At 33.2% G+C, this 26,213-nt stretch overlaps 1 protein-coding gene across 5 annotated transcripts in view; it reads left to right on the top strand.

Annotated features, from left to right (window-relative positions):
• Positions 1–26,213, top strand: part of LOC128246867 (rap1 GTPase-activating protein 1-like) — a 168,550-nt gene that overhangs the window by 78,856 nt on the left and 63,481 nt on the right. For 4 of the 5 annotated variants that reach the window (XM_052965361.1, XM_052965362.1, XM_052965366.1 and 1 more), the window contains one exon: positions 8,375–8,407. In XM_052965361.1, coding sequence (XP_052821321.1) covers positions 8,375–8,407 — 33 coding nt within the window. Of the gene's footprint in view, positions 1–8,374; positions 8,408–14,619; positions 14,801–26,213 lie in introns of those variants that run through there. The other variant, XM_052965363.1, reaches the window with a different exon arrangement.

The raw sequence follows: 26,213 nt of genomic DNA, 5'->3' as shown, positions 1-26,213 counted from the left end.
TATAGCATTAGAATCACATGAAACTTGTTATATAGGTTCGCTATGATATGACAATACACAAACATGTAGCATTATATGTTCACTATGATATGACAGTACACAAATGTGTAGCGTTATAATCACATGAAACTTGGTTTACAAGTTCACTATGATATGACAATACACAAATGTGTAGCATTATAATCACATGAAACTTGGTTTACAAGTTCACTATGATATGACAATACACAAATGTGTAGCGTTATAATCACATGAAACTTGGTTTACAAGTTCACTATGATATGACAATACACAAACGTGTAGCGTTATAATCACATGAAACTTGGTTTACAAGTTCACTATGATATGACAATACACAAATGTGTAGCGTTATAATCACATGAAACTTGGTTTACAAGTTCACTATGATATGACAATACACAAATGTGTAGCGTTATAATCACATGAAACTTGGTTTACAAGTTCACTATGATATGACAATACACAAATGTGTAGCGTTATAATCACATGAAACTTGGTTTACAAGTTCACTATGATATGACAATACACAAATGTGTAGCGTTATAATCACACGAAACTTGGTTTACAAGTTTACTATGATATGACAATACACAAATGTGCTTCATTATAATCACACGAAACTTGGTTTACAAGTTCACTATGATATGACAATACACAAACGTGTAGCATTATAATCACACGAAACTTGGTTTACAAGTTCACTATGATATGACAATACACAAACGTGTAGCATTATAATCACACGAAACTTGGTTTACAAGTTCACTATGATATGACAATACACAAATGTGTAGCATTATAATCACATGAAACTTGGTTTACAAGTTCACTATGATATGACAATACACAAACGTGTAGCATTATAATCACATGAAACTTGGTTTACAAGTTCACTATGATATGACAATACACAAACGTGTAGCATTATAATCACACGAAACTTGGTTTACAAGTTCACTATGATATGACAATACACAAACGTGTAGCATTATAATCACATGAAACTTGGTTTACAAGTTCACTATGATATGACAATACACAAACGTGTAGCATTATAATCACATGGAACTTGGTTTACAAGTTCACTATGATATGACAATACACAAACGTGTAGCATTATAATCACATGAAACTTGGTTTACAAGTTCACTATGATATGACAATACACAAACGTGTAGCATTATAATCACATGGAACTTGGTTTACAAGTTCACTATGATATGACAATACACAAACGTGTAGCATTATAATCACATGAAACTTGGTTTACAAGTTCACTATGATATGACAATACACAAACGTGTAGCATTATAATCACATGAAACTTGGTTTACAAGTTCACTATGATATGACAATACACAAATGTGCTTCATTATAATCACATGAAACTTGGTACACAAGTTCGCTATGATATGACAATACACAAATGTGTAACATTATAATCACATGAAACTTGGTACACAGGTTCGCTACGATATGACAATACACAAATGTGTAGCATTATAATCACATGAAACTTGGTACACAGGTTCACTATGATGTAACAATACACAAATGTGTAGCATTATAATCACATGAAACTTGGTATATAGGTTCGCTATGATATAACAATACACAAATGATTGAATTTCAGCATCATTTATGCTATCTTGAATGCGTTAGCATTGGCAAAATAAAGCATTTGGTTAATATCTTAATCACTTTTTATTACTTGACAAAGTAAAATAAGCAACAAAGGGTTTGAAAAAGCAAGGATTTCAAACAAAAATTGTCGGACCAGCAAATTTTCTTTCAGACCGACTAAATATGGGAGGCTACTTGTACAAATGACCGACACTTTTTCTGAACTTTCGCGATGTCTGATTGATAACTTATATATAACTTGCATACCTTGTGTAGGCTTCTTGCAGTCATAAAATTTGTTTGAATAAAAATGGTGCTTAATAGGAATAGCAATTCAAGATTCTCATAAATATTCTTGCACATGTTTCCAACAAAAACACATGTCCAACAAGACCATTGTTCTGTTCTACCTCCGTATCAAATGTGAAAATTAATCCACATGAAAAGTGCCTTAATGTATTGTTTGGCAATAATATAAAGAAATGCACATTTTAAACAGATAGAACATTTTTTTCTATGTTTAATTTTATTTTTGAGATTACATTATGCAATGATAGAAAAAATGTGAAAGCAAGGGAAATTACTCTTGACATGAGTCTATTGTATGATTGTAGTTATCTCCCTTGATATGTTTTAGATTAAATGGCAGGTTTTCATTGAATGAGGCTTGTACGTTAAACATTGGTTTCAGCCCAATAACTTCAGCTAGCATTGATAGATTGTAGTGAAAGTTGGTTTGTAGGTAGCATATGTGAAGAGCTAGTGTTGGGTCGCTTTTGAGGGAGGTTGGGTAAAGGTCAAGGTCACTGTTACTAAATATATAAAAATGGTTTCCACCCAGTAACTTTAATTAGAATTGGTGGGTAGATATGAAAATTGATGTGTAGGTAGCTTATATAAAGAGCTAGTTTGGGATTGCTTTTGAGGGGACATGGGTCAAGGTCCAGGTCACTGTTATTAAAAATAGAAAATTGAGTATACCCAATAACTTAATTGATTGATAGTGATTAAAGATGGTGTGTATATAGGTAGCTAATGTAAGAGCCAGCTTTGGATTGTATATGAGGGATCAGGGTCAAGGTCACTGTTACTAAAAATAGAAAAATGGTTAGTATTGATGGATAGTAATGAAAGTTGGTGTATAAGTAGCTTATTTTAAGAGCTAGCTTGGGATTGCTTTTGGGGGAGGAGGGGTCAAGGTCAAGATCACTGTTACTTTAAAAAGAAAAATTGTTTCTGCCAAACAACTTTTGTTAGAATTGATGGAAACTAATCACATAAGATACTGAACTAGAGTATTTTCAGTTACACGTCTCTTTTTGATAAAAGTAAAGATAAAGGCTGCTACTTTATCTTAACTCTTAATTAATTGGATATAGTTTCTGATTGCCCATATTAAAACCCCCAATTTGTGGCATTGTGAAACTTTTAGTTGTAACTAAATTATTGTTGATGCCTTCTGAAGGCAGTAATTACAGTGTACTTGTGGCCAAATTTTTTCCCTGACATAAGATCATGCAAGATGCAGAGGTCTTGTTATCTACGCTGAGTTCTGTCCATGTCCAAACACTAAAGCTAGACATATTGCAGAGAAACCATATAAATTGAAGAATTACCAAGAGGTCTCCGCAATTATTTTGGATAAAAAATCATTGCATTTAGGATTCAAACAAAACCAAGGTCCCCATGGCAACTAATCTGACCAGAACAGAGGTGAATAAATAAGTGCATTTGATTGGTCGATATTTCAATTTTATAGTTGTAGCCAGAGCTCTGCATTATGTCCTGTAAACTAATAAATTTCAGATTAAGAAACCTATTTGGTAATCCAACATGGTAGTAATTATTTCAGACACGTTTAAAAGCCCCTTGGGTTGCCAATAAAATGACTGCAGAAAATGGCTTTTCTGAACTACATGTATCTGTGTGGTACATATCAGTGTAGACAGAATGATAATACAGCTAATAACTCTGTTGATGACATGATTTAATGCAAAGTGGCTTTCAAGTTTCCCTGCAATTTCTACAACCACTTACTTGCATCATAAGATCCAAGAAAGCTAGGTGTCGCCATCACATAAGAAAATTTACAGAATACAGAATTATTTTCAAACATTATGAACACCAACAGTTGTGAAAATATAACGCTTTACCTGGTAAAAGGTTGCATGAATAATCTATGAGAGTTAATCGATGATGAAATATTGCCAAAAATCGATTGTTTGCATCATTCTAAAGTTAGCGATAACCAATTATGACTATTATATCGCTAACAATAACAAAATAATCACTTTTTAAAACTCTTTAGAAAGGCTTTTTTTTTTTTTTTTAGATATTTTACATTTACTATACTGAAGTATAGAAATAAAACGATCACTGTTGACAACTTATATGGATATTCACACCTTCTATAATGTTAGCCTAATGATCCAAATGTCATTTATCAACATCAGCCGAAAAAACACCAACTGTTGGTTCCAGTTACCCGACCCTAAAATAAGCGCATACCCTACCGTTTTATAGTCCTTTTTTGTGTGAATCAATTTTGATTAAGAAATCAATGAATAATTGATTATGTTTTTTGTCTGATTTTCAAACCCTGATTCCATATATGTATAATATACAGTCGAACCTTGTTATGTCGACTTTTTCGGGACCTAGTGAAAAAAGTCGAGATAACGAAAAGTCGACTCATCCGAATTTCAAAAAATATCACCAATCCCAACACGTTTGAGTTGGATTGTACGATGTTTACATCCACTATTGAACGGTCTTGTTAAATATTTTCGTCGTGAAAACAGCAAACTTATTATTGAAAAATAAAGTGAAACAAAAGAAGAATTATTTGTGCCAAATTAATTCCTTTTACGTTTATGGATCCCATAAAACACATATAAAGTCACAATTGCATACATTTGTACATTGTAAGATTTTATACCGGGTCCTCTGAAATGGTCGACCAGAGCAGTGGAACTAACATTTGACATTTTGAAGTTATTCTTTCTGTTCCCATTAGGGATTGATATCTAATCAATAAAATGTTCATGTTTTATACAATACCAAAGAGCTTGAGCAATAAATGTCTCTTTAATTAAATACACAAACAAACAACTTTAATTATTCGCACTTACCACTTACATTTTTGTATCCCCCAATTATGACAGTTTGTTATATTGACACGCCCGGTATTTTGCGATATGCCGCAAACCATCATGAATATTTTCACACCTACATCTCGATCTACAGTTCGACTTAAAGAACATAGGAAATGTGTGAAATCCGACCACTGGGACTGAAAAACGTGGTCGACATAGCGAAAAAGTCGAGATAAAAAAATGGACACAAACAGATTTATTTTATATAGAATATTAGAAGGAATTAGATAGGGACCGGAAAAAAAGTCGACATAACTGGAAAGTCAACTTATCCGACGTCGACATAGTGAGGTTCGACTGTATGACTTTTGTATGAGTCGGAAGGCCTTCCTTGACAGTATACTTGGAGATTGAATACCCCATAGCATTACATATTTTATTATTCCTGATTTCAAGATTTAAGCTCTTGCAGGGGGAAGAAATATTTCTAGATAATGTTATCCAAAAAAAGGCTAATAACATTGCTCATGAAACCTTGACCTTGTAACTGACCAAAAATTAAAACAGCCATTGCCTTGGTCCAAGGCAAACAAGCAGTAAAAAAATTCCTGATTTCAAGATTTGAGCCCTTGCAATTAGGGGAAACTAAAATTGATTTGTAAGCTGGGCGTTCTAGAGTATGCCTAAATTATTACCCTAAATTATATGGTTGTAGAAATGATGTCATTTACAGACTGTAAAACATGTTTTAAGGTTACATTTCTGTATTTGATTGCTTGCATACAGACATAGAATGATTCCACCATGTCTTGAATTTTAAGGATATTGTTCAGACTATTTTCCTTATGGACTAGAATACCAAATACCTTCTCTGCTGCTGATTTAAGCTGTTGTCCTTCATTTTGTTTGTCTATTACCATTTTCCTGTGACTTAAGTCCTCAAGGAAGTGTGAGAAAAAAGAATCTCTGGTATAATTGTATTCTTGGGTGCTGAGACTGGTTCTGGTGATTTTATTTTGGATCCATTCCTGCTTTGTGAAGGTTTTTTTGTTGATTAAGAGTTCAAAAACTTAGACAATGTGAAGAGAACTCAAAGGTCAAGGTCACACATAAAGGTCACACCAATTCAGTATTGCATTAATGACAGTGCCTAGTTCAGGCAACATTGTAGATGTTCCATATATTTTGGAACTTAGTCTTTTTTTGGCTATGTTTGCAATGCTAAAAAGTTTATAATTTTAGCTGAAAAAGCTGTTCAAGCAATTCAAAATGAAACTTGGTACACAAGTTTCCAAAGACAATACATTCACCTAAAGCAAGGCTTTTAACTCAGGCTTTAATACTTGAGTAATGCCCCTTTGTTACTAAAAATTAACAAATGACAGGGGGCGTTTGTCCAGTTTGACCAAAAATGAACAAAATGATGGATGCATTGCACAGGCATTATATAAAGAAATGGAATACAATGGAAACCTGTTGGCTTTTATAATCACTTGGCTCGATTTCCTTCTTGGCTCAAAGTGGATGATTATATGACAGTAATGTTCCTTGGGTGGTCCTTTATTAAAATTGCTCAAATGGTTCTGGTCCATTGCACAATATGGCCGCCACAGCTAAAAATAGCAAAATCTTTAAACGACATCTCCTCTGAAACGGATTGGCAGATTTTGATGAAACTTGACAGAATTTTCCTTGGGTGGTCCTTAACCAAAATTGCTCAAATGGTTCCGGTCCGCTGCACAACATGGCTGCCAGGGCAAAAAAATAGAAAAACCTTTAAAGAACATCTTCTCAAAAACCGATGATCAGATTTTGATGAAACTTAATAGAAATGTTCCTTGGATGGTCCTTTATCAAATTTGCTTCAATGGTTTCGGTCCACTGCACAAGATGGCCCCCACAGGTAAAAATAGAAAAACCTTTAAACGACTTCTCCTCAGAAACCGATGATCGTATTGCAATGAAACTTGACAGAAATGTTACTTGGGTAGTCCTTAACCAAAATAGCCCAAACAGTTCTGGTCTGCTGCACAACATGGGCACCAGAGCTAAGAATAGAAAAAAACGTTAAACTACATCTTCTCTGAAACCGATTATCAGATTTTGATGAAACTTTACATAAATGTTCATCGGGATGCCCTTTAACCAAAATTGCCCAAATGGTTCCGGTCCGCTGCACAACATGGCTGCGAGAGTTAAAAATAGAAAAACCTTTAAGGACTTCTCGTCCGCAGTCTTCACGAAAAACATTTTAACCTACTAGCCAGTTGGACTAGCATAATGGCATATTTTACTAGTCCGAATGACAATCTAGTAGTCCGACTATTTTGCCACATTATAAAACTGTATGCTTGAGGTAAATACCTATTTCAATTGAGCAGCTTGCAGTTTGAGTAAACATTTCTTTATTATGATGCTCATGCAGTGATAGGGAGTGACATCCTTCTGTTGGGAATAGTGCTCCTTGTTTTTCAGAACCTATGGGTACTATGTAAAAACAAAAGGCATCTTGCTTGAATAGACTGTAATAATATCAACATGGTTAGAAAAGAAATGCCATGCTTTAATAGCTTTGATTACATTTTACTACTGAATTACCTCCCTTTAATAGAAAAAAAAATAATGTCTTAATTTTTCACGTATAGCATCTTTAAATAATTTTTAAACAATAATAATTTATGAGTTAACATATAAGCATAAAGTTCTCACAAAAAGATCAATTTAAAAACCTTACATTTATACATAGGAAAATATATATAGACTGAACATTAATTTTCGTTTAAGTGACATTCTGAAAGTTTATGAAACAGCTAATTTTAGTAACTTAAATGGCCGAAAAGTGTAAGTGAAACACCAAGTCGATTCTATCTCGTCAGTTCTTGTTCAGGTTAGATATTTGCTTCATAATCTATTCAGATTAAATGTTAACCGATGATCAGATTTTGATGAAACTTGACAGAAATGTTCCTTGGGTGGTCATTAACCAAAATTTGTTAAATGGTTCCAGTCCACTGCACACCATGGCTGCCAGAGCTAAAAAATAAAAAAAACTTTATACGACTTGTCGTCGAAACCGATGACCTTTTTTTTGATAAAACTTGACAGAAATGTTTGTTTGGTGCTCCTTTACTCAAATTGCCCAAATCATTTCGGTCCACTGCACAACATGGCAGCCAGAGCTATTAAAGTAAAAAATTTTTTTAAATAACTTCTCCTCAAAAATTGATGATTGTATTTCTATGAAACTTGACGAAAATGTTCGTTAGGTGGTCTTTGCTTGAACCTTTTGGCCAGTGGAGCACAGGCACTGATGTGCCTCTTGTTCTTTATACGCATTCACGCTTGGCTCCATATTCACGAGAATCAAAGTATTTTGGACGGTCCATGGAATATCGAGCCAACATAGACTGTAGGATGATTATTATATGTCTCGATCATACTCATTTTAACATCTGCATATGAAAAATTACCATTTTCTTTGGTATGGGCCATCTTTCCAAAATAATGAACAAGCCATATGCTTAAGTGCACTTACATGTAGTACTCAGAAATCAAAGCAGTACAAATATATAATGCTATAAAGTTTGACATATATCATGTTTTGTATTATTTAATATTTCTCTCTTGTATTTCAGATGTGACGCTGGGCTTACTCTAAAGAGCTACAAGTAAGTTTATTCATTTTTTTTTAACAATTCAATGTCCTCAGGAATGGTCATTTTACCAAATACTCTTTGTTGGATTCCCTGGTCATCAATTACAGATGGATTCCAGTCCTGCTAAGTAATTTTCCTTTTCCAGCCATTTCCTAAATTGGCTAACAGTTCACTGAGATCACTCAGAAATAAGTGCTCAGTTTAAGCTAAATGGAATTCTTATTTCAATCAGATTCATTCACTCCTTTTCCCAGCATTTTTAGCTCACCTATTCGAAGATAAGGAGGGCTATACTTCTCGCCCCAGCGTCGGCGTCGACGTCGGTGTCAGCGTCCGGTTAAAGTTTTAAGGCAACTTAGGATTTTCACTTATAAGTCCAATACCCTTCATTCAATTGACTTAATACTTCAAACAGTTGTTCAGGGCTATCACATATTGAGGTTAGATAACTCCATATTTTCCTTTATTCAAATTATGGCCCCTGATTTGACTATGGAACTTGGGTTAAAGTTTTAGGGCAGGTTGGGATATTTATTAATAACTTCTATACCCTTTGTTCAATTGACTTAATACTTCACACAGTTGTTCAGGACCATCACACAATGAGGTTACATAACTCCATATTATCCTTAATACAAGTTATGGCCCCTCATTGACTTAATTAGGTTAAAGTTTTAGGGCAGGTTAAAGTTTAGGGCAAGTTGGGATTTTAATAAAAAAAAATTCAATAACCTTCATTCAATGCACTTAATACTTCGCAGATTTATTGATGACCATCTTACAACAAGGAACATAACTCCATTCTAACCCTAAATACAAATTATGGCCCTTGAATGATTTTTTTTTTTTTTAAATTTTCTTATTATTATGCCCCCACAAAGTGGCGGCATATAGGGTTGCCCTTGTCCGTACGTCTGTCTGTCTGTCTGTCTGTCTGTCTGTACGTACGTACGTCCCGAAGATTGTTTCCGATCTAATTCTTGAAAACCGTTTGTCCAATCCTCACCAAACTTTAAACACATGTTTGTGACCATAATATCTTGATCAAGTTCGATAGTCATGGAAATCCCTTAAGTCATTTAGGAGTTACGGCCCTTTTTTGCCAAAAATACTTCAAAAATATGTTTCCGATCTAATTCTTGAAAACCGTTTGTCCAATCCTCACCAAACTTTAAACACATGTTTGTGACCATAATATCTTGATCAAGTTCGATAGTCATGGAAATCGCTTTAGTCATTTAGGAGTTACGGCCCTTTTTCGCCAAAAATACTTCAAAAATATATGTTTCCAATCTAATTCTTGAAAAGTATGTGTCCAATCCTCACCAAACTTTACATACATGATTGTGACCATAATATCTTGATCAAGTTCGATAGCCATGGAAATCGCTTTAATCATTTAGGAGTTAGGGCCCTTTATTTCCCAACAATACTTAAAAAATATCATCTCAATGTAAATGAGATGTGGATCCAACAAGTTTTTTCCTGCCTGAATGGCGCCATATAACCTATACAGTCTTGCGATGCCGTAAAACCCAACTCAACTCAACTTATCCTATATGTGCAGATTATCCTGAATAATCATTATGGCTTATTTTCTGTGACAAAAAATCAAAGTGGGGGCATCCGTGTCCTATGGACACATTTCTAGTTTCTTTTGAAAGGCACATTTTTATATTCTTAACCACATTTTCATAAAGGGAAAGCAAGTTATTTCAATAACTTGTGTCATTGTTTGGGCGGGCTGGTGGGAGGGCAGCGTCAAAGTCACCTTATGTATCGAATCATTTTAGCTAGGTTTGACATAAAGAGACCAAACTTGGTATTTACTAAGAGTTTATGGAGCCCTTTTATGGGAATGCGTTTGAGGCCCCTAGGATCAAGGTCAAGGTTACTATTGATAGAAAAAGGGTTGGTATTGAATAACTTAAGTAAGGATCTACATATTGTGACCAAACTTGGTATATAGGAAGAGTTTATAGAGACCTTTCCTAAGATTGAATTTTGGGCCCAGAGAGTTATGGTCTAGCTCATGGTCACTGTTGCTAAAAATAGAAATATGGTTAGTACTGAATAACTCAAGTAAGGGTTGACATAGTGTGACCAAACTTGGTATATAGGACAAGTTGATGCAGAGCTTTCATGGATTGCCTTTTGGCTCCCTAGGGTCAAGGTCACTGTTACTAAAAATAGAAGAAAGCAGTTGAAACTGAATCTCTTCTGCCAACCATTAAAAACCTAGTTTTGTCACATCTCGATTCTTGTTCACTTTTTAATTTGATTGTTTTATTGCTTTTGACAGGCACATATTACATCGTTATTGTATTCACTTATAAGTCAAAGCAGCATAGTCGAGCGTGCTGTCTAACAACAGCTCTTGTTTAAATCAGCCAACAGTTGAGAGGAGCTGAGTTTAAGCTATATGGAATATCAAGTTCCAGCGAAAAAAATATTTTAACGTTCATTTGGTTTAACTGATGTGGGAGAAAAAGCATCTACCATAGCCGCTGGTGTAAGATAGGTTCATCCCAACTCTGACCCATATAGTCAGTAGGTCAAAGGTTATGGTCACAGTCAACATTCTTATCAAAACTTTGTCCTCTAAATAGATTCAGAATTGTTTGACCTAGAACCATGAAACTTCAGTAGTAGGCTACCCTTGACAAATGAATGATCACTATTATTTGTTTGGGGGAGGGGGATGGGTCAGTAATATACAAGGTCACATTCAACAACTTTATAAAAACTTTCTGCACACCTATGGTAATCAACTTCCAACTTTTAATCACTGCATTTCTTCTTTATTCAATCGCCCACATGTTTCTGACAATATGGTGCTCTATTACTGTTACCATGGTTTTTGCAAATGATACTTCTCAGCAGACTAATGTATAGTATGACAGTATAGTCAAGTGTGAAAAAGTTACTTGATAGTTTGTTGAAATTATGATAGAAATGTGATGTTGTACCTTTAATTGAACTTTAGGTGCAGTTCCACAATTCTGAGAAATAGTATCATTCTTTTGATAATGCAGTGCCAGGTTTCATCATGAACTAACATTATATATGAAACCTTCACACTAGTGGAGACACCCACCCTAAAGGTTTTATACTTCATTGAGTTTAAAGGCACAGTATGTTTTTGTAATGTAAACTCATAAAAGTGTTTATAATATCCAAATGTCAATTCTTATATTTTACTTTTTTGAAACTTTTTAACTGCCAGGGGGATAAAAAAGTACATTAATTAGAAAGATGCAAAAAAAAAAAAAAAAAAAATATTCCATATTACGTGACTTTCTTAAAGGCCAAAAACCTTTTAGCATTAAAAAAAGAAAAAATATTCCATATCATGTGACTTTCTTAAAGGCCCAAAACCTTTTAGCATTTTTTAACCCAAAGGTTAATAAAAAAAAATATGTTAATTGCAATTGCAAAACCAAAAGTATATTCTGAAATTAGCAACCACGTATCTTCCTCATTAAAGCTGCACTCTCACAGATTGAACGTTTTGACAACTTTTTTTTTTTTTGTCTTGGAACCAGCCAATTTTTGCGAAAATGCATGGAAACCAGTTATATAAGACTGCTGACAAAAACTTAGATTGCAGATTTTTATATTTAAGTTCAAAAATTGATGTTTTATGCATTTTTCTTAAACCGTTACTAACGGTTTAAGCCATAAAACATTAATTTTCGAACAGAAATATGAAAATCTATGATCTGATTTTTTGTCAGCAATCTTAAATATCATTGGTTTGCAGGTATATACACAAAAATTTGCTCTTTCCAAGATAAAAAAAATAAAAAGTTGTCAAAATGGTATATCTGTGATTATCGGAGACTCTATCATTATAAGTTATATACACACTTTTTTTCTCTTAACAAAAAGTTTTGACATGTTATGAGTATGTTGACATTTTTTTTTTTAAATCAAATGTAAATTTACAGACTGAGTCTTATATTCAAAACCCAATGTCAAAGATGTACCATATCCATAAAGTTTGTTTAAATTTGATGTCAGGGGCAGATCCAGGAATTAACGTTAGAGGGTGTGTAACTCAGGCGCGCTCCCCCTAAAATCTTCCAAGTTTCAATGAAGGAGAAAAAAGCAATAAAGTACCCCACAAATGCACTATTTTAAGGACTTGGTATTAGTTTTTTTGAGGGAGTACCCCTTAATTGAACACCCTTGCCAACACTTAAAACCAAAGAAATTTCAGTTCCAAGGGAGGGGCGCAAGTCAAAAGCTTTACGCCCCTAGGTTAAGTCGCCTTTTATATCAAATTCCAGATCCACACTTGATGAAATAAAAGCGAATTTATAGGGGTCTCGAAAAGAAGAAAACACATCGAAGATCCATACTGGCATTATTGTTTTAATGTTTTGTTGTATTAATATTAGGGAGTGAAAGTTTTATCAATGACTGCTTCTGGTATGTCATAGAGGTAGCACCTTAATTAAAATCATATTAGTTACAACATACGTTCCTGGCATGATATTTAATCTAAACTGACAGAACACTGCCTATCCTTGCCTTGATCATCATTAATGAATCAGGACCAATGCTTTTTCCAGAATTTGAAATCTGCAGAAGGAAAAAACCTGTAATAAAACGGATATTGTTAACAAAATTGTATAAAACGTGCAGCGATGACTGTTTTGATGTTAAAGGCGCATTGTGCAGAAAGACACAGAAGATAAATTCTGCTAATGCTTCTACTGGACACATTTATTTAACTTAAAATGTTCTCAGGAAACTAGCTCGAGGAAATTTCAGATTACATATTTCTTTTCCTTGGTAGCACACTGCTTGTATTGTTCTTGTAAGAAATTTTGACTTCTGCAAAACGTGATCTGAGATAGTTATTTATATTTCTGAACTTTGGAGATTATTAGGTGATTTTTTTTATGAAATTTAGTTTTATGACACTCAAACATTCCTGGAGTTTAAAAATATTTTTTGTGTGTTTATTAGTTAAGAAAGACATTAGTTTAGATTTCCATAATTTATATGAGCAAGAATATTGCAAGAAATGACAAGTTGTGAAACATACGATTCCAATTTGGATTGACATTAACAATGCTGACAAAATAATGGAAAAAAAAGTGTGAAACCTTAAGGAAATCATTTATAAACATTCTTACGACTTGTACTTAAGTTTATTTGAATGGTGCTTGAAGAAAATAACATTGAAATCTGACTAATATTAGTTCTTGGAAAAAATTCTAGAAATAAAATTATATGGTTATTTTTGGCTTAATATATAAGCCAGCGAGAAAAGTTTCTTGAAATTGTTGTAGGCGATTTAGCGTGGTTGCTTAATTGACTTGTATGGATTTCTGAAATGGCTAAGAAATGGCGATAATTGTCTGTCTACGATGACTGAAAAATTGCATGTTGTAACATTTTGTCGAAAAGGATTGCGAAAAGGCTTGCGGTTCTCGGAAGAAGCGGTCATTTTCATGACAAATGTGGCCTTTTAGAACGATAATAACATTAATAATTCACTAAGGTTTTTCTTATGTGAGTTTTCCCCCTGTAATTTCTTCGTGTGAGTGTGGTGTCATATTGTGTATATTTTTTTTGGTAGAATTTGTATTAGCATAGTTGCGTTTTTGAAATTGTGATAAAAGACGAGGCAAAAAAATAAATTAACGAAGGAAAGATTTACACTAGATCTTAATGTCTGAAAGTAAAAAAAAAGTGGAATAAAAAATATTTCAGACGGCTGCAGTGATTTACTAAAGGCAATGTTATTATAGTTATCATCATAAAACTATATCAGAAATCTTTTGCTGGCATTTTCAATTCCAAAACGGAAAGAACCAAACGGTGTCGTATAAAAACATACTATTTTATTAGTATAAGCAATGAAAAACAAGAACTCATTAGAGGGCTGACAGTATATAAAGATTCTCAGAACTTACAAGGATCATTCGTAGAAAATCATTTGAAGGAAATATAAATATTCTGACTATTAATTATTCTAAGAAATTAGAAAATCCTATAACGTTGCTAAGGAAATTCTATGATCATTCCAGGAAAAGCGATTTTTACCAAACCACAAATAATCATTGATGATATAATGATTTGTAACAGAGTATTTGAAACAATGGGGGAAAAATATCAGTGTCTGGAATTCTTGTTATATGAGGGGATAACAGAATAAACGGAATAATTAACCCACTGAAATAAAAAAATTGTACATGAAAATTACCACCATTTGATGTTTAGCATTTTAATGTTAGCAAAAATGTCTGGTGGGTCGAAATTTACAATACCACTAATAAAATTGGACGGCGAATCACCATTGGACATTCCGGAGAAATCAAATTTCTTCTTCCGACGTGCAAAATCGTACCATGGGTGGGTGGGGTCAAGGAAAGGCTCGCGGAAAAAAAGGTAAGTATTTAATGTATAGAAAAATGTTTTATGTGGCTTTAAAAGGTTAGTTTGGTAGTTGTTTAAGAATCATGTTGTCTGGCGTTGTTGTCAATAACCATAGCACTACCTTCAAAATTTATCATCAAATCTTCATCAAACTTGGCTACTATGTATGTGGGCAGATTAATATCTCATTTATTCCGTCTATCCAACTCCCAGCCATAGTAGGTAGACTTCAATAGATTGTTTATAAATATATAAACATATGATGGCTAACATAAATGTTTCCTTTCTTTATATATACAAACTGGATCGTTCGGAATATTGCTGTATTTTAATAAAAATCCAGTTTTTAAGTCCGCAGTCCATATAGTATTTTTTGCCGGACTGGACCTGTTAAAAAAAAAAAGATGTGGACCGCTTACGTCATACGAGTGTGGCATTAAGATTTACACAACGACAAAAAGTGGTTGCAAGTAAACAAGGCCAGGTTCAATAAAACACACCAAAAGTGATATAAAAATATTGAATGGTAATATAAAATGTTTGGTAAAATATAAGAAACATGTATTATGACAGGCCTCTTTGGGACATGATGACCACTGAGGGTCATATGACATAAGGAGTGGCCAGTAAACAGAGGTCCATTCAACTTCAGGGATGACTTCCTCATTTAACATTATGATGTCATATGATCCTAAGCAGTGTAAAAATTATTTCTTAGCTCTCAATCTTTTGCCAAACTGTGTATTAGAACTTAAGCCAATCAGTAAGCGGTCAGGGTATGTACCTTAAAGGTCAAGGTCACACTAAAGCGGGTTAAAGGTAGTTTTTCTTGTTCAATTGCTGATGGAAGGATCTTAAAAAAACTTCGCACAGAGATATATATGCTTTGTCACCTTTCAATATGCACTATTTAACACATTTGCTTACATGTTGTTATTTTATATATATTATTATATTTATTGTAAGTAATGTTTTATTATAAAATGAACAAGCTTGCAATAACAAAAAGAAAAAAAAGAAAATAATAGAATTTAAAAAAAAGTTGCAGTGCACATGCTCAAGCTACAAATATAGCATTACGGTCAAGGTAACATTTTGAGGGTTAATGGTCTCCTTTTTGTGTAAACTCCAATACACCTCAACCAATGCAAAGATTTTGTAATAATGTCTTTACATTCAGATTATGTTGGGTGAAACACTTGGTCTCTTCAAACAAATATTCGAGAAAAAACCTGTAAATCCTTTCATTAAGGGTATATTTTTAACCAATCTTCACCAAACTTTGTTAAGATGATTGCATTGTTAAAATCTATGTCCACACTTAGTCACGATTGATCAACATCTAGGTCACTAAGATAAAATTTTGAAAACTCTTGCAAACAAGCTACAGGTTACATTTATTATTAAATTTCTTTAGGATTGCCTCAGTTAGCTAAGGTGGCATTTTTTTTCATGTTAAAGGGGCTATCTCACGTATGATAAAATAGCGAAAAAAAAAGAAAATTGTTGAAAACTGACATAAACTTGGCATCGATGTGTACAATGCATTGAAACTTACTAACTGAAGTACCACATAGTTTACAATTTATTTAAGTTTAGCAGTTATTTCATATTTTTCCATTAAAAAATATTACTGGGTATGTCTACCAGGTAGAATTCATTCCTTACATTCCTTATGCGTGATTGGCTAGTCGGTGTTATCACGTGATATCACCAAGGTAGGTGTATAGCTTAATTATGTCACCCCATTAGAGTTAGCCTTTGTAGCTCGGTGAGTAAGATGCTGGACTTCATTTTTGGCGACGCGTGTTCAAACCCAGTCTCCGACACAATTTTTTTTTTACATTTTGGTACTTTTTTTTACAATTATGATATCAAAGCGTAACACATTCTTTTAGATAATTATCCTGAGATTTGTTACAGAAAAAAACTTTTTTTTGGTGCCAATCTGTGACACAGTCCCTTTAAAGAAACAAAAGACACCAGATCGTCCAAAAATCTGTACGTACAGTATTTCTTCAAAACAAGCCTAGGATTATTAATACAAACTAATATGAGGCCGATAATTCATCATTTTACATGATTAATGGAATATTTCGTAGCTATTAAGCTCAGTTTACCCATTAAAAAATAGCGTATAATGGTTTCCCATTTAAAAGTGTGTATATTTAGCAATGTTGAAGTAACGTGATTATAACAGATGCATATGTACCGACGCTAGTTTTTAATTTACTGGGATTTACATGATAGACAGACCTAGTCAATTTCAAATTGGAAAAATATGCAAAAAAACTGCGTAAGAAACATGTGTCTTATTCGATGATGTAAATCAGTAGGCAATATTCCATGCTTTGTACACAATGTTATCAATTGTTTGTAAGTTTTTGTTAATTTTCATTTTTTCTTTAAATGGTATCATCTTAGTGTCTAGTTCTTTTCAAGGCAAATATTTGAGGCCCTGGTAGTCAATTTATCCAGATATCATTTTATTAGCTCGACTATTCGAAGAATAGGTGGGCTAGTATACTACTCGCCCCACTCGTGTCGGCGTCGGCGTCTGGTTAAAGTTTTAGGGCAAGTTGGGATTTTGTCCAATACCCTACATTCTATTGACTTAATACTTAACGCAGTTGTTCAGGGCCATCACATGATGGTTAGATAACTCCATATTATTCTTTACACAGATAATGGCCCCTGATTGACTATGGAACTTAGGTTAAAGTTTTAGGGCAAGTTGGAATATTTATTAATAACTTCTATATCTTTTGTTCAATTGACTTAATACTTTACACAGTTGTTCAGGACCATCACACAATGAGGTTACATAACTCCATATTATCCATATTACAAGTTATGGCCCCTAATTGACTTAGGTTAAAGTTTTAGGCAAGTAAAAGTTAAGGGCAAGTTGGGATTTTAATAAAAAAAAACTTCTAAACCGTTCATTAAATGCACTTAATAAAATTCAGAATTGTTTACCACCATCTTACAACAAGAAACATAACTCCGTGAATTTTTTTTATTTATTTTTTTTAATTTCCTTTGAAAGGCATATTTGTATATTCTTAACCACATTTTCATAATGGGAAATCAAGTTATTTGAATGACTTTTTTCAGGGCCTCACAAAGTGCATATGCAAAATTATAATCATGGAAGTTGTGCATCTAGCAGTAAAAGCTATGTATATAAACAAATACTGCACTGCTTTCATTAGAAGAAGAAAGAACAATAACAGGGATTTTGCCTTTAAAGGGACTTATGCTCATGTTTTGGCACCAATATGTTTTTTCCCACTATTGGAGCTGAAAACACCGAGCTTGGTCCCCAGCGACCTCTAGCGATCACAGCTTTACCGTATATTATTACTTTTTAACTCTTTGCTACTGAACTTCCAGGAAAAAATATACTATAAGTATGGAAAAATGTTCAGCTTTCAGTGGCCTGCCAACCCACCCGAGTACAGTTAGGCCAAATAAAAAAATAGGTCTGTTTCATGTTACCCGACCGACCCTATTTTTTCCCGCCGACCCTAACCTATTTTTCCTTGAAAAAAATGTGATTTGGGAACGAAAAGCATTTGTTACGAAATGTATGTACGTAAAGTTGACAATATTAGAGTTGGATATCTGAATGTATTTATGGTACTTCACCTTAGAGTTCAGACACCTTAAAATAATTAATTTTTCGCTCTCCGAATTCATAGAAAATAACCATTTTTACATTTTATCTACATGTATGGTAAACCTGCCTTTTTTCTTCATGTCTGCATTTTACCACTTATTAATTTATCCGTAGTTATCAATGGTTATTACGCCTATAAGTGTAACTCCTTTATCAAGTTAATTAAAATCCCATTCAACACCATTTTATACATGCATTGAAATGAATAAACATCTTTTATCGGCTTCAGATCAAACAGTCACATTGTGTGACGTCACATAACTCTCAGTTATACCCACGAGGATCTCATGGAGAGCATGGATATTGCTATGCAGGATTAATGTTTCTGAGTGGTGTTTTCAATTGTAACTTAAGTATTGCATTTCTAACTTTAATTTATCACATTAAATAGTTACCTGTAGCATTGAATGTGTTGATTTTTATTGTTCTATTGATGTTACAATGAGTATAACTGTACGATTATTGCTTCATAAAGTCTATATTAAAAGTGTGGTACAAGTTTCAAAGTTTATTGGCGGATCGTTTTACAAACATGTCATGTCTGTGGTTTCTTAATCACTTGATTGCCCTTGTTGTTTCTTTAATCCTCCATTAAATATATCACACATCCTTTTCAACAGGCAATAAATCGTTTAGGATGGGTAGTAACTAACTAACTTATCACAGTGATGTATACGGTTAGGTAATCTAGCCAGGCATTGTAACGATAAAGATCAATAATTTTTGTCTGTGAGACTTAGTAACTGTAAAAGTTACAATCGATGTCCTTTGGGTGTCTGAAAATTAGGTACCTAAAATAAATTATTTTTTAAAATAATAAAGGATGTCTGAATTTTTAGATTGTCCGAACTCTAAGGTGAATTACGGGTAGTTTGTGCTTGTGTGGCAGGTATATTTCAATTCTTGAACTCTATTTTCTTGTCAGATACAAATGTGTCAGATACTGACTTTCGGATTGATATGTCAGACTTAAGTGTGCAATTTTGGCAATAAAACCTGCATGTTACTTGTTCTTCAAACCTGAACCCCCAGGTCCTCTTGACAGCATTGAGGTTTCCTTGGCTGATGGCTTATATTGTAAATTTATTGTCCCACTCTTCATGTAATTATGTCACAGGGAGGTTAGCATTCTACAGAGGGTGATTGAAAGCAAACGGGTGCATAAAGAAAAGTAAAACCGCTCCTGGAAAGTCTTAAATAATAGCAGAGTGGTGTACCGTAACTAAAATCCAACCATCATTGACAAAGTATTTAACCAGACTAATAAAGAATATTTCCTTTGAAGCATGGAACATGTTTAAAAACTACTGATTAACCTGAAAATTGATGACTTTTGATTTGTTACTTTCTGAGTCAACAGTTACTGAAATTAATATATCAAAAAAAAAAATATTAAAAAAAAAAAAAAATATTCCGACCTACCTACCCCATTTTTTTTGGCAGCGTTACCTGAAACACACCTATTTTTTGATTTGGCCTTAAGGAAAAATTAGAAAACTGACAATAAAACATTATGCTCACAAGGACTTATAGTTATACACAAACATTGGGTTAACTTAAACTTTAAGCCTTTTATTGAATCACAATCCTGAATGCTATTCAAAATTGTAGACCTCAATGAAAATATTTTAGCATATATTTATATTTGTTGAAGGGATCCAGCCATCTCAGTTTCTTAGTTTTCACATTCCTTATGATTTGTCAGACTTTATTTAGTCACACAATAGAATGATTTTAGTGCAATTTACAAAAATCATGAACGAGTCTCTTTAAGGTTGCTTTTTTTATGTTAAAAGTGATAGTAATAAGATGTAGAGCAATATATGGCCTTCATGACCCTCTTGTTTAAACTAGGTTGACAAGACGAAGACATTTTATTATTAAGTCTAAAACTTCATTTGAAAAACATTTTAATAAGAAAAAAGATGCAAAAAAAACTCAAAGAATGTGGAGCAATCTTCAGATAATATTTCAGAAACTCATATAAAAGGATAATGACTGGGATTTTACTGCACAAAATTCTGTGATCACTTCAAAATTCTACTCAGAAAATAATAATCCCCACTAAATTGACTTTCTTGTCAATTCAACACCTAATCATTCACTTTTAATGAAACCATTTCTGATTTCATGTGAAAAATGTCTTCTTGTATTCTATTTTTAAAAAAATGCCATTATTCCAATTTTTTTCTTCCATCCATATTGTTATTTTCTGAAACTATCCATTTTTCACGAGTTCTTATACATTATATCTGCCAATTTGCAATGTCTCTTTATAAGGCATAACAAAAATTATCTTTGTTTGGTGACTTACCCGACCGACCCAACCTTTTCTTCCCGACCCTACACTTTTTGGGGGGTTTTGATGGATATGTGTTTTGTTTCCAAAAATTTTTTTTTATATAAGTAAACATTTTTAAAAAAATGCAGATTTTCTACAAATGTGATAGACCTTGATTAAGATCATGTGATTTGGTACAGAATCCTGGTTTTCAAAAAATAAAAATAGAAAAAAATGTCGTAACTACCTACCCTATTTTTTTATGGAATGTTTATAGTGGAAAAAATATTTTATTTTTTTGGCTTAATTATATTGTAAGGTCATTTTGAGGGGCAAAAATAATATAGGACCGCTTTAAATATTTTTGTTACAATGAAATTCGAGGCATTTCAAGCATAGGACAGAAAATACATAAACACATCAAGGGAGACAATTTATCAGCTCATCATTTTCTTTATTTATTGAACTGATAGATTTGCCTCCCTTGCATTGATAAAAAATCTGGATCATTATGTGAATATTATTGCTGAACATGCTTTTAAAAGGCAAAATAAAATGTGTGTCAATTCTGTCTCGAGCATGTTTGTAGGTATTAGGGCTGCTTAATACCATTAATATATTCTGAGGCAGGTTGTGTTGACGGCTGTTTTCATGTGTGGCATTACAAATCAAGCATTTTTATGTCCCATTTGATATAAACTACGCTGCGACATCTTGCGATGTATTGATTCACATTTTTACCATTCAAACTAATTTGTCCAACTTTGGAAATGATGTATTACTGAGAGTTGTTTACGTATACTTTTGCTTACTTAATATTTGTTGGATTTACACTACAGCATCATAAGTTACATCAAACTGTGGCAAGAAATAAGAGTAATTGTAGAAGATTGGTTGTGGGATTACATTGTGGAAATCCAATTAGATGCTTTCTTGCTCTTCATCATTTTTCTCCGGAAAGCAACATGACATTCTCCAGTTCCTTTAAGGTATACGACTGGTTACGACAGATTTTCATTAACTTTGAAATTATTTTCTAGATAATGTGTTACCTATAATTATTTACCTGGAGATTATTTCGTTATATGAGACTTAATTCCAGCCATGCATTCCCAGTTTATTGCTATGTGTGAAAACTCCTGTAAGCTGATAATTTTCATTTTCTTAGTTTTTTTCATAGAGATAACTTGAGGACCATATTGTATAACATGCAAGGGGTTATGATGTCATTGTCATTTTAAGTATATATATATTGCACTCTGATTGGATGAACACATCATAATTTAACCAATGAAATATGATGTAACAATTATCAGCTTTTCTTTTATACAAATGTATGTTATTGATTATTTTCTTTCCTGAACAATATAAACAGCTGAGGATTTGACTAATTCTCAGCTCGAATATTTAAAAAATATAGAGAGCCATACTAATACTCACTCTAGCGTGGGTGTCAGCGTCCCACCTTGGTTAAGGTTTTGCATGTTAGCCCAGTCAATATCTCAGCAAACACATCATGTATTGCATTGAAACTTATATGTGTTCTCAACTATCCAAAAACCTTAAATAATGAAGTTAACAAAATTTTGAACATAATGCAAATTATGGGCCTTTATAATATTATATATTTTACCTATATGTAAACACTAATAAGTTAATGCATTGTGACTTTTAAATAGTACTCGACCATCAGACATACTTAAAAAATAAAGTTTAAGATAACTCTGTATGGCATTATAGAATGCAAAGTATTTACTTTATTTTTTGCTGTAGAAATTCTGGGTAAGATTTTGCACATACTAATATCTAAGTCAATATCTCAGAAAATACCTGATATGAAAGGTGTTTCCACCAACCAACCTTCTTAATTTAGCACGTTGTTAATTATAAGTTACTATTATTTTGGTTAAAATTTTGCATGTAATCTGTTTTTACAGGGATTTATGCATGTTTCATAAAATTGCATTTCTATAACTTAAATCAACAGAATATTCGAGCACGGTGACTGTGAGTTCTTGTTTTTGTCAATTCCTGAATAAACTGACTTGTTACCACGCACCATTTTATATCAATGTATCGAAATTAGTTCATATTTATCTCGTTCTTGGTGATAATTATAAATTACATCTAAAACTGTCCAATGATTGGCTTACATTATCACCTTTTGGTAATAATTCATTTTTTTTCTAATTACATGTAATAGATACAGATCCATACTTATTTCATCAACTACGGTAATTGGTTTGTTAAAACTGATTGAATGTGACGCGAAAACATGAAAGAATGCATGTATGTGTCAGAATTGAATTCCTGAAGACAAAAAATAGTGCAAGGCTCATCAGACAAGGTGATAATATAATGTAAAACTAATTTCTCGCGTCGCCCCCTCAGACGTTTATGTATGCGCAAGAAAAGACGACACTCAAGTTGGCAAAATCAGATTTGGGCAGTACCAGATTTCGTGAACATCGCTGCTGGATACAGGGAAACTCGGAAAGCACAGGAAAGATGTTTTCTGACCAGTAATGGAGTATTGAAAGGCTTCTGTTCTCAAGAGAGATATGTGGACATTCTTGGGGACCTGACCGTTTTTCTCTCCGCTAATTATAGACGGAAATGTCGAGGGATTGCACAGGGGAAATGTCTCAAAATGTTTCGTGGTTTAAGAGTCCAAGATTGTCATCCTGTTGGTTATTTGTGAGTTACGTTCTTTCTTAATTATATCACGGAGTCGTTGATAATGTTTGAGCTGATTTTATGGTGTGCGTTGTGACTTTCGTTGGCAATTATATGGTTGGTTTTATGGTCTTATTAATGATATATAAAAAGCTTGCATATTGACAAGTTGTTACATAATATCACTCTATTATGAATTGCGATTTTGTGCATGATAAAAAAATTGTGTGCACTGGATTTTATTGTGATCATTTAGAAATAGAAATTCAAGCTTAAAAAACAACAGGCAAGTATAAAATATCATTTTTATCAATTGTAATTCAGTAATGTCAGATTGTTTGTTTTTTTCTCACCATATGGCCGTATAAAACTTTTATATTTCAAAACAGATTGTATATAACTACTCAGATGAGTTTGAAAAAATGATCAAACAATATGTGTGATATTTAAAAATGGCACCAATAAGAATTTCAATTTTCCAGTAAGGATTTAGATACTTTCTTTTCCAAAACTTCAAAAGTGAAATAAAAAGAAACTTGAAACTCGTTACAGATTTTGTCATGCAGTGATGATGTTGTTATTACTTTAAAATCCCCCAGGGAATCTGCAAATAATTTATTGTCTGTCGTTTCAGATATTCTATATTGTCTGTCTGTATATAAATATGTACTAGGAAAATGTTTCATCATATAAAAGGGTCACTGACACTGGCATCAGATTGCCATATCTGAGGCAAGGCGCCACTACGTTAAAGGGACTCGACACCAGATCAACAATTGCAAGAAAAAAATAAAATTGTAAATTGATATGGTTGTGTACAAAGCATTAAATCTTACTTACTGATGTATCACATCGCTTACGACATCTGCATCTTTCGCTTTTTTATGCATCTTTCCAATTCGAAATTTACTAGGGTTGTCTACAACGTAAATCTGAATGCATTTAAAAACACCGTCAGTATATTTATATGTACTCATAAACTCGGAAACCTTTTTGCGCAATTTTAAATTGGGAAACACAGATGAGACAGCAACATGTTTATTATTAAACCATGTAAAGTGATATATCATCAGCCTCCTACTAGCTTCATTGACAATTATTAGGCTTGTTTTGAGGAAATACTGTATTTGCTGAGTTTTGGATCATCTGGTGTCTAGCCCCTTTAAGTTCATGTCTCTCTGAATCTTTATGGTATCCTGCCTGTGATTTCGAATATCATTTAACCCCAGGATGAGAAAAAAATGTTTCTCTAAGAGATGTAAATAATTAACACCAGAAAGAAATAATAAACAAGACCGGTTTCATTCAAACAAATAGACCACCTGCTTATGAGGTTCAAGTAACAAATTCGTCATGCTTTAACAGGGTTAATTTTGTTTCTTATGTTCTTTAGGCCATCCTGAATAGTATTATGGTTTTCAGTGACATGACAAACTCACCATAATTACAATCTGACTGAAAAATTATTTAAGTCCTTTATTGATAAGGGCCATTATTTAACTTACAATCTGATTCAAACATTGATCAGGGGCTTTTAAATAAGGGAAAATGATATTAGTTTCTAAACATCACAAGAAAATCTTAAATTCACCTCAAAAGTCTGAATGAATTTTGTATCTAAAACATTTTAAATCTTCACCTTTCCCACCCACTTTGTCTGGTTGAAGACCCTTAAAATTATCATCTTACTGCAAACAAACATTTTTTTCTGTGTCCTTTTATAAAAAAGAAAATCCGTTCTGTATCTGTAGGTCTGTAAATTGAAGAAAACACAATGTGTTCTGTGTTGTACAAAATAAGATGTTTTTTGCCTGAATCATGGAGATTATTTTTGTGTTTAATTACTCCTTTGTTTCTTTTGTTATAATTCTGAGAAAATAATCGGCAGATTTTAGTCCTGATATATTTCTAAAAAAATGATATTTATATGAACTTTACTCGACCAATGAAAACCTTTAGGGAGATCTTGTCGGGTTCATAAGTTCTGGGGTGTTGGTTTTGGTGTCCCCCAATTATAAGAGATTGGCGCTTAAAATTAAGATATTCTGGGGATTTGTTCGAAGTGGGAAATCAGGTCCTAGGTTTGCTTGATGTCATGAGTTAGGGTAACATTATAGGTACAATATGTTGTTATGTTGGATCCTAGGGTGAAGGCCAGGTTGTAGGTTTGCTTCTAATTGGCAAGATTAAGTCCTAGGTTTTGTTCTTATGTGCAAGTTTACATTTTAGGTTTTGTTCTAATGTACAAGATAAAGTCCTAGGTTCTGTTCCAATGTGCAAGATAAAAGTCCTATAGGTTTTGTTCTAATGTGCAAGATAAAGTCCTAGGTTTGCTTCAAATGTGCAAGATAAAGTCCTTAGGTTTGCTTCAAATGTGCAAGATAAAGTCCTAGGTTTGCTTCAAACGTGCAAGATAAAGTCCTTAGGTTTGCTTCAAATGTGCAAGATAAAGTCCTTAGGTTTGCTTCAAATGTGCAAGATAAAGTCCTTTAAGGTTTGCTTCAAATGTGCAAGATAAAGTCCTAGGTTTGCTTCAGATGTGCAAGATAAAGTCCTAGGTTTGCTTCAAATGTGCAAGATGAGTTCTAAACTTACATTATTATCTTACAGTCCTAGGTTTTGGTTGTAAGATATACTGAGTATTATATTAGGTAAAATACGTTCTTATAATGTTTGGTGCAAGAGGTCCTAGGTTTGGTTCGAAGATACATGTGATCCTTGGTCTAGGTTCTAAATTGCAAACTTTGTTTGCTCCTAAATAAAATGCTCTGTTTTCTCCTTTAAGA

Source organism: Mya arenaria, chromosome 9 (assembly GCF_026914265.1).
Source record: "Mya arenaria isolate MELC-2E11 chromosome 9, ASM2691426v1".
NCBI lineage: Eukaryota > Metazoa > Mollusca > Bivalvia > Myida > Myidae > Mya > Mya arenaria.
This window is presented reverse-complemented; position numbering and strand designations above follow the sequence as displayed.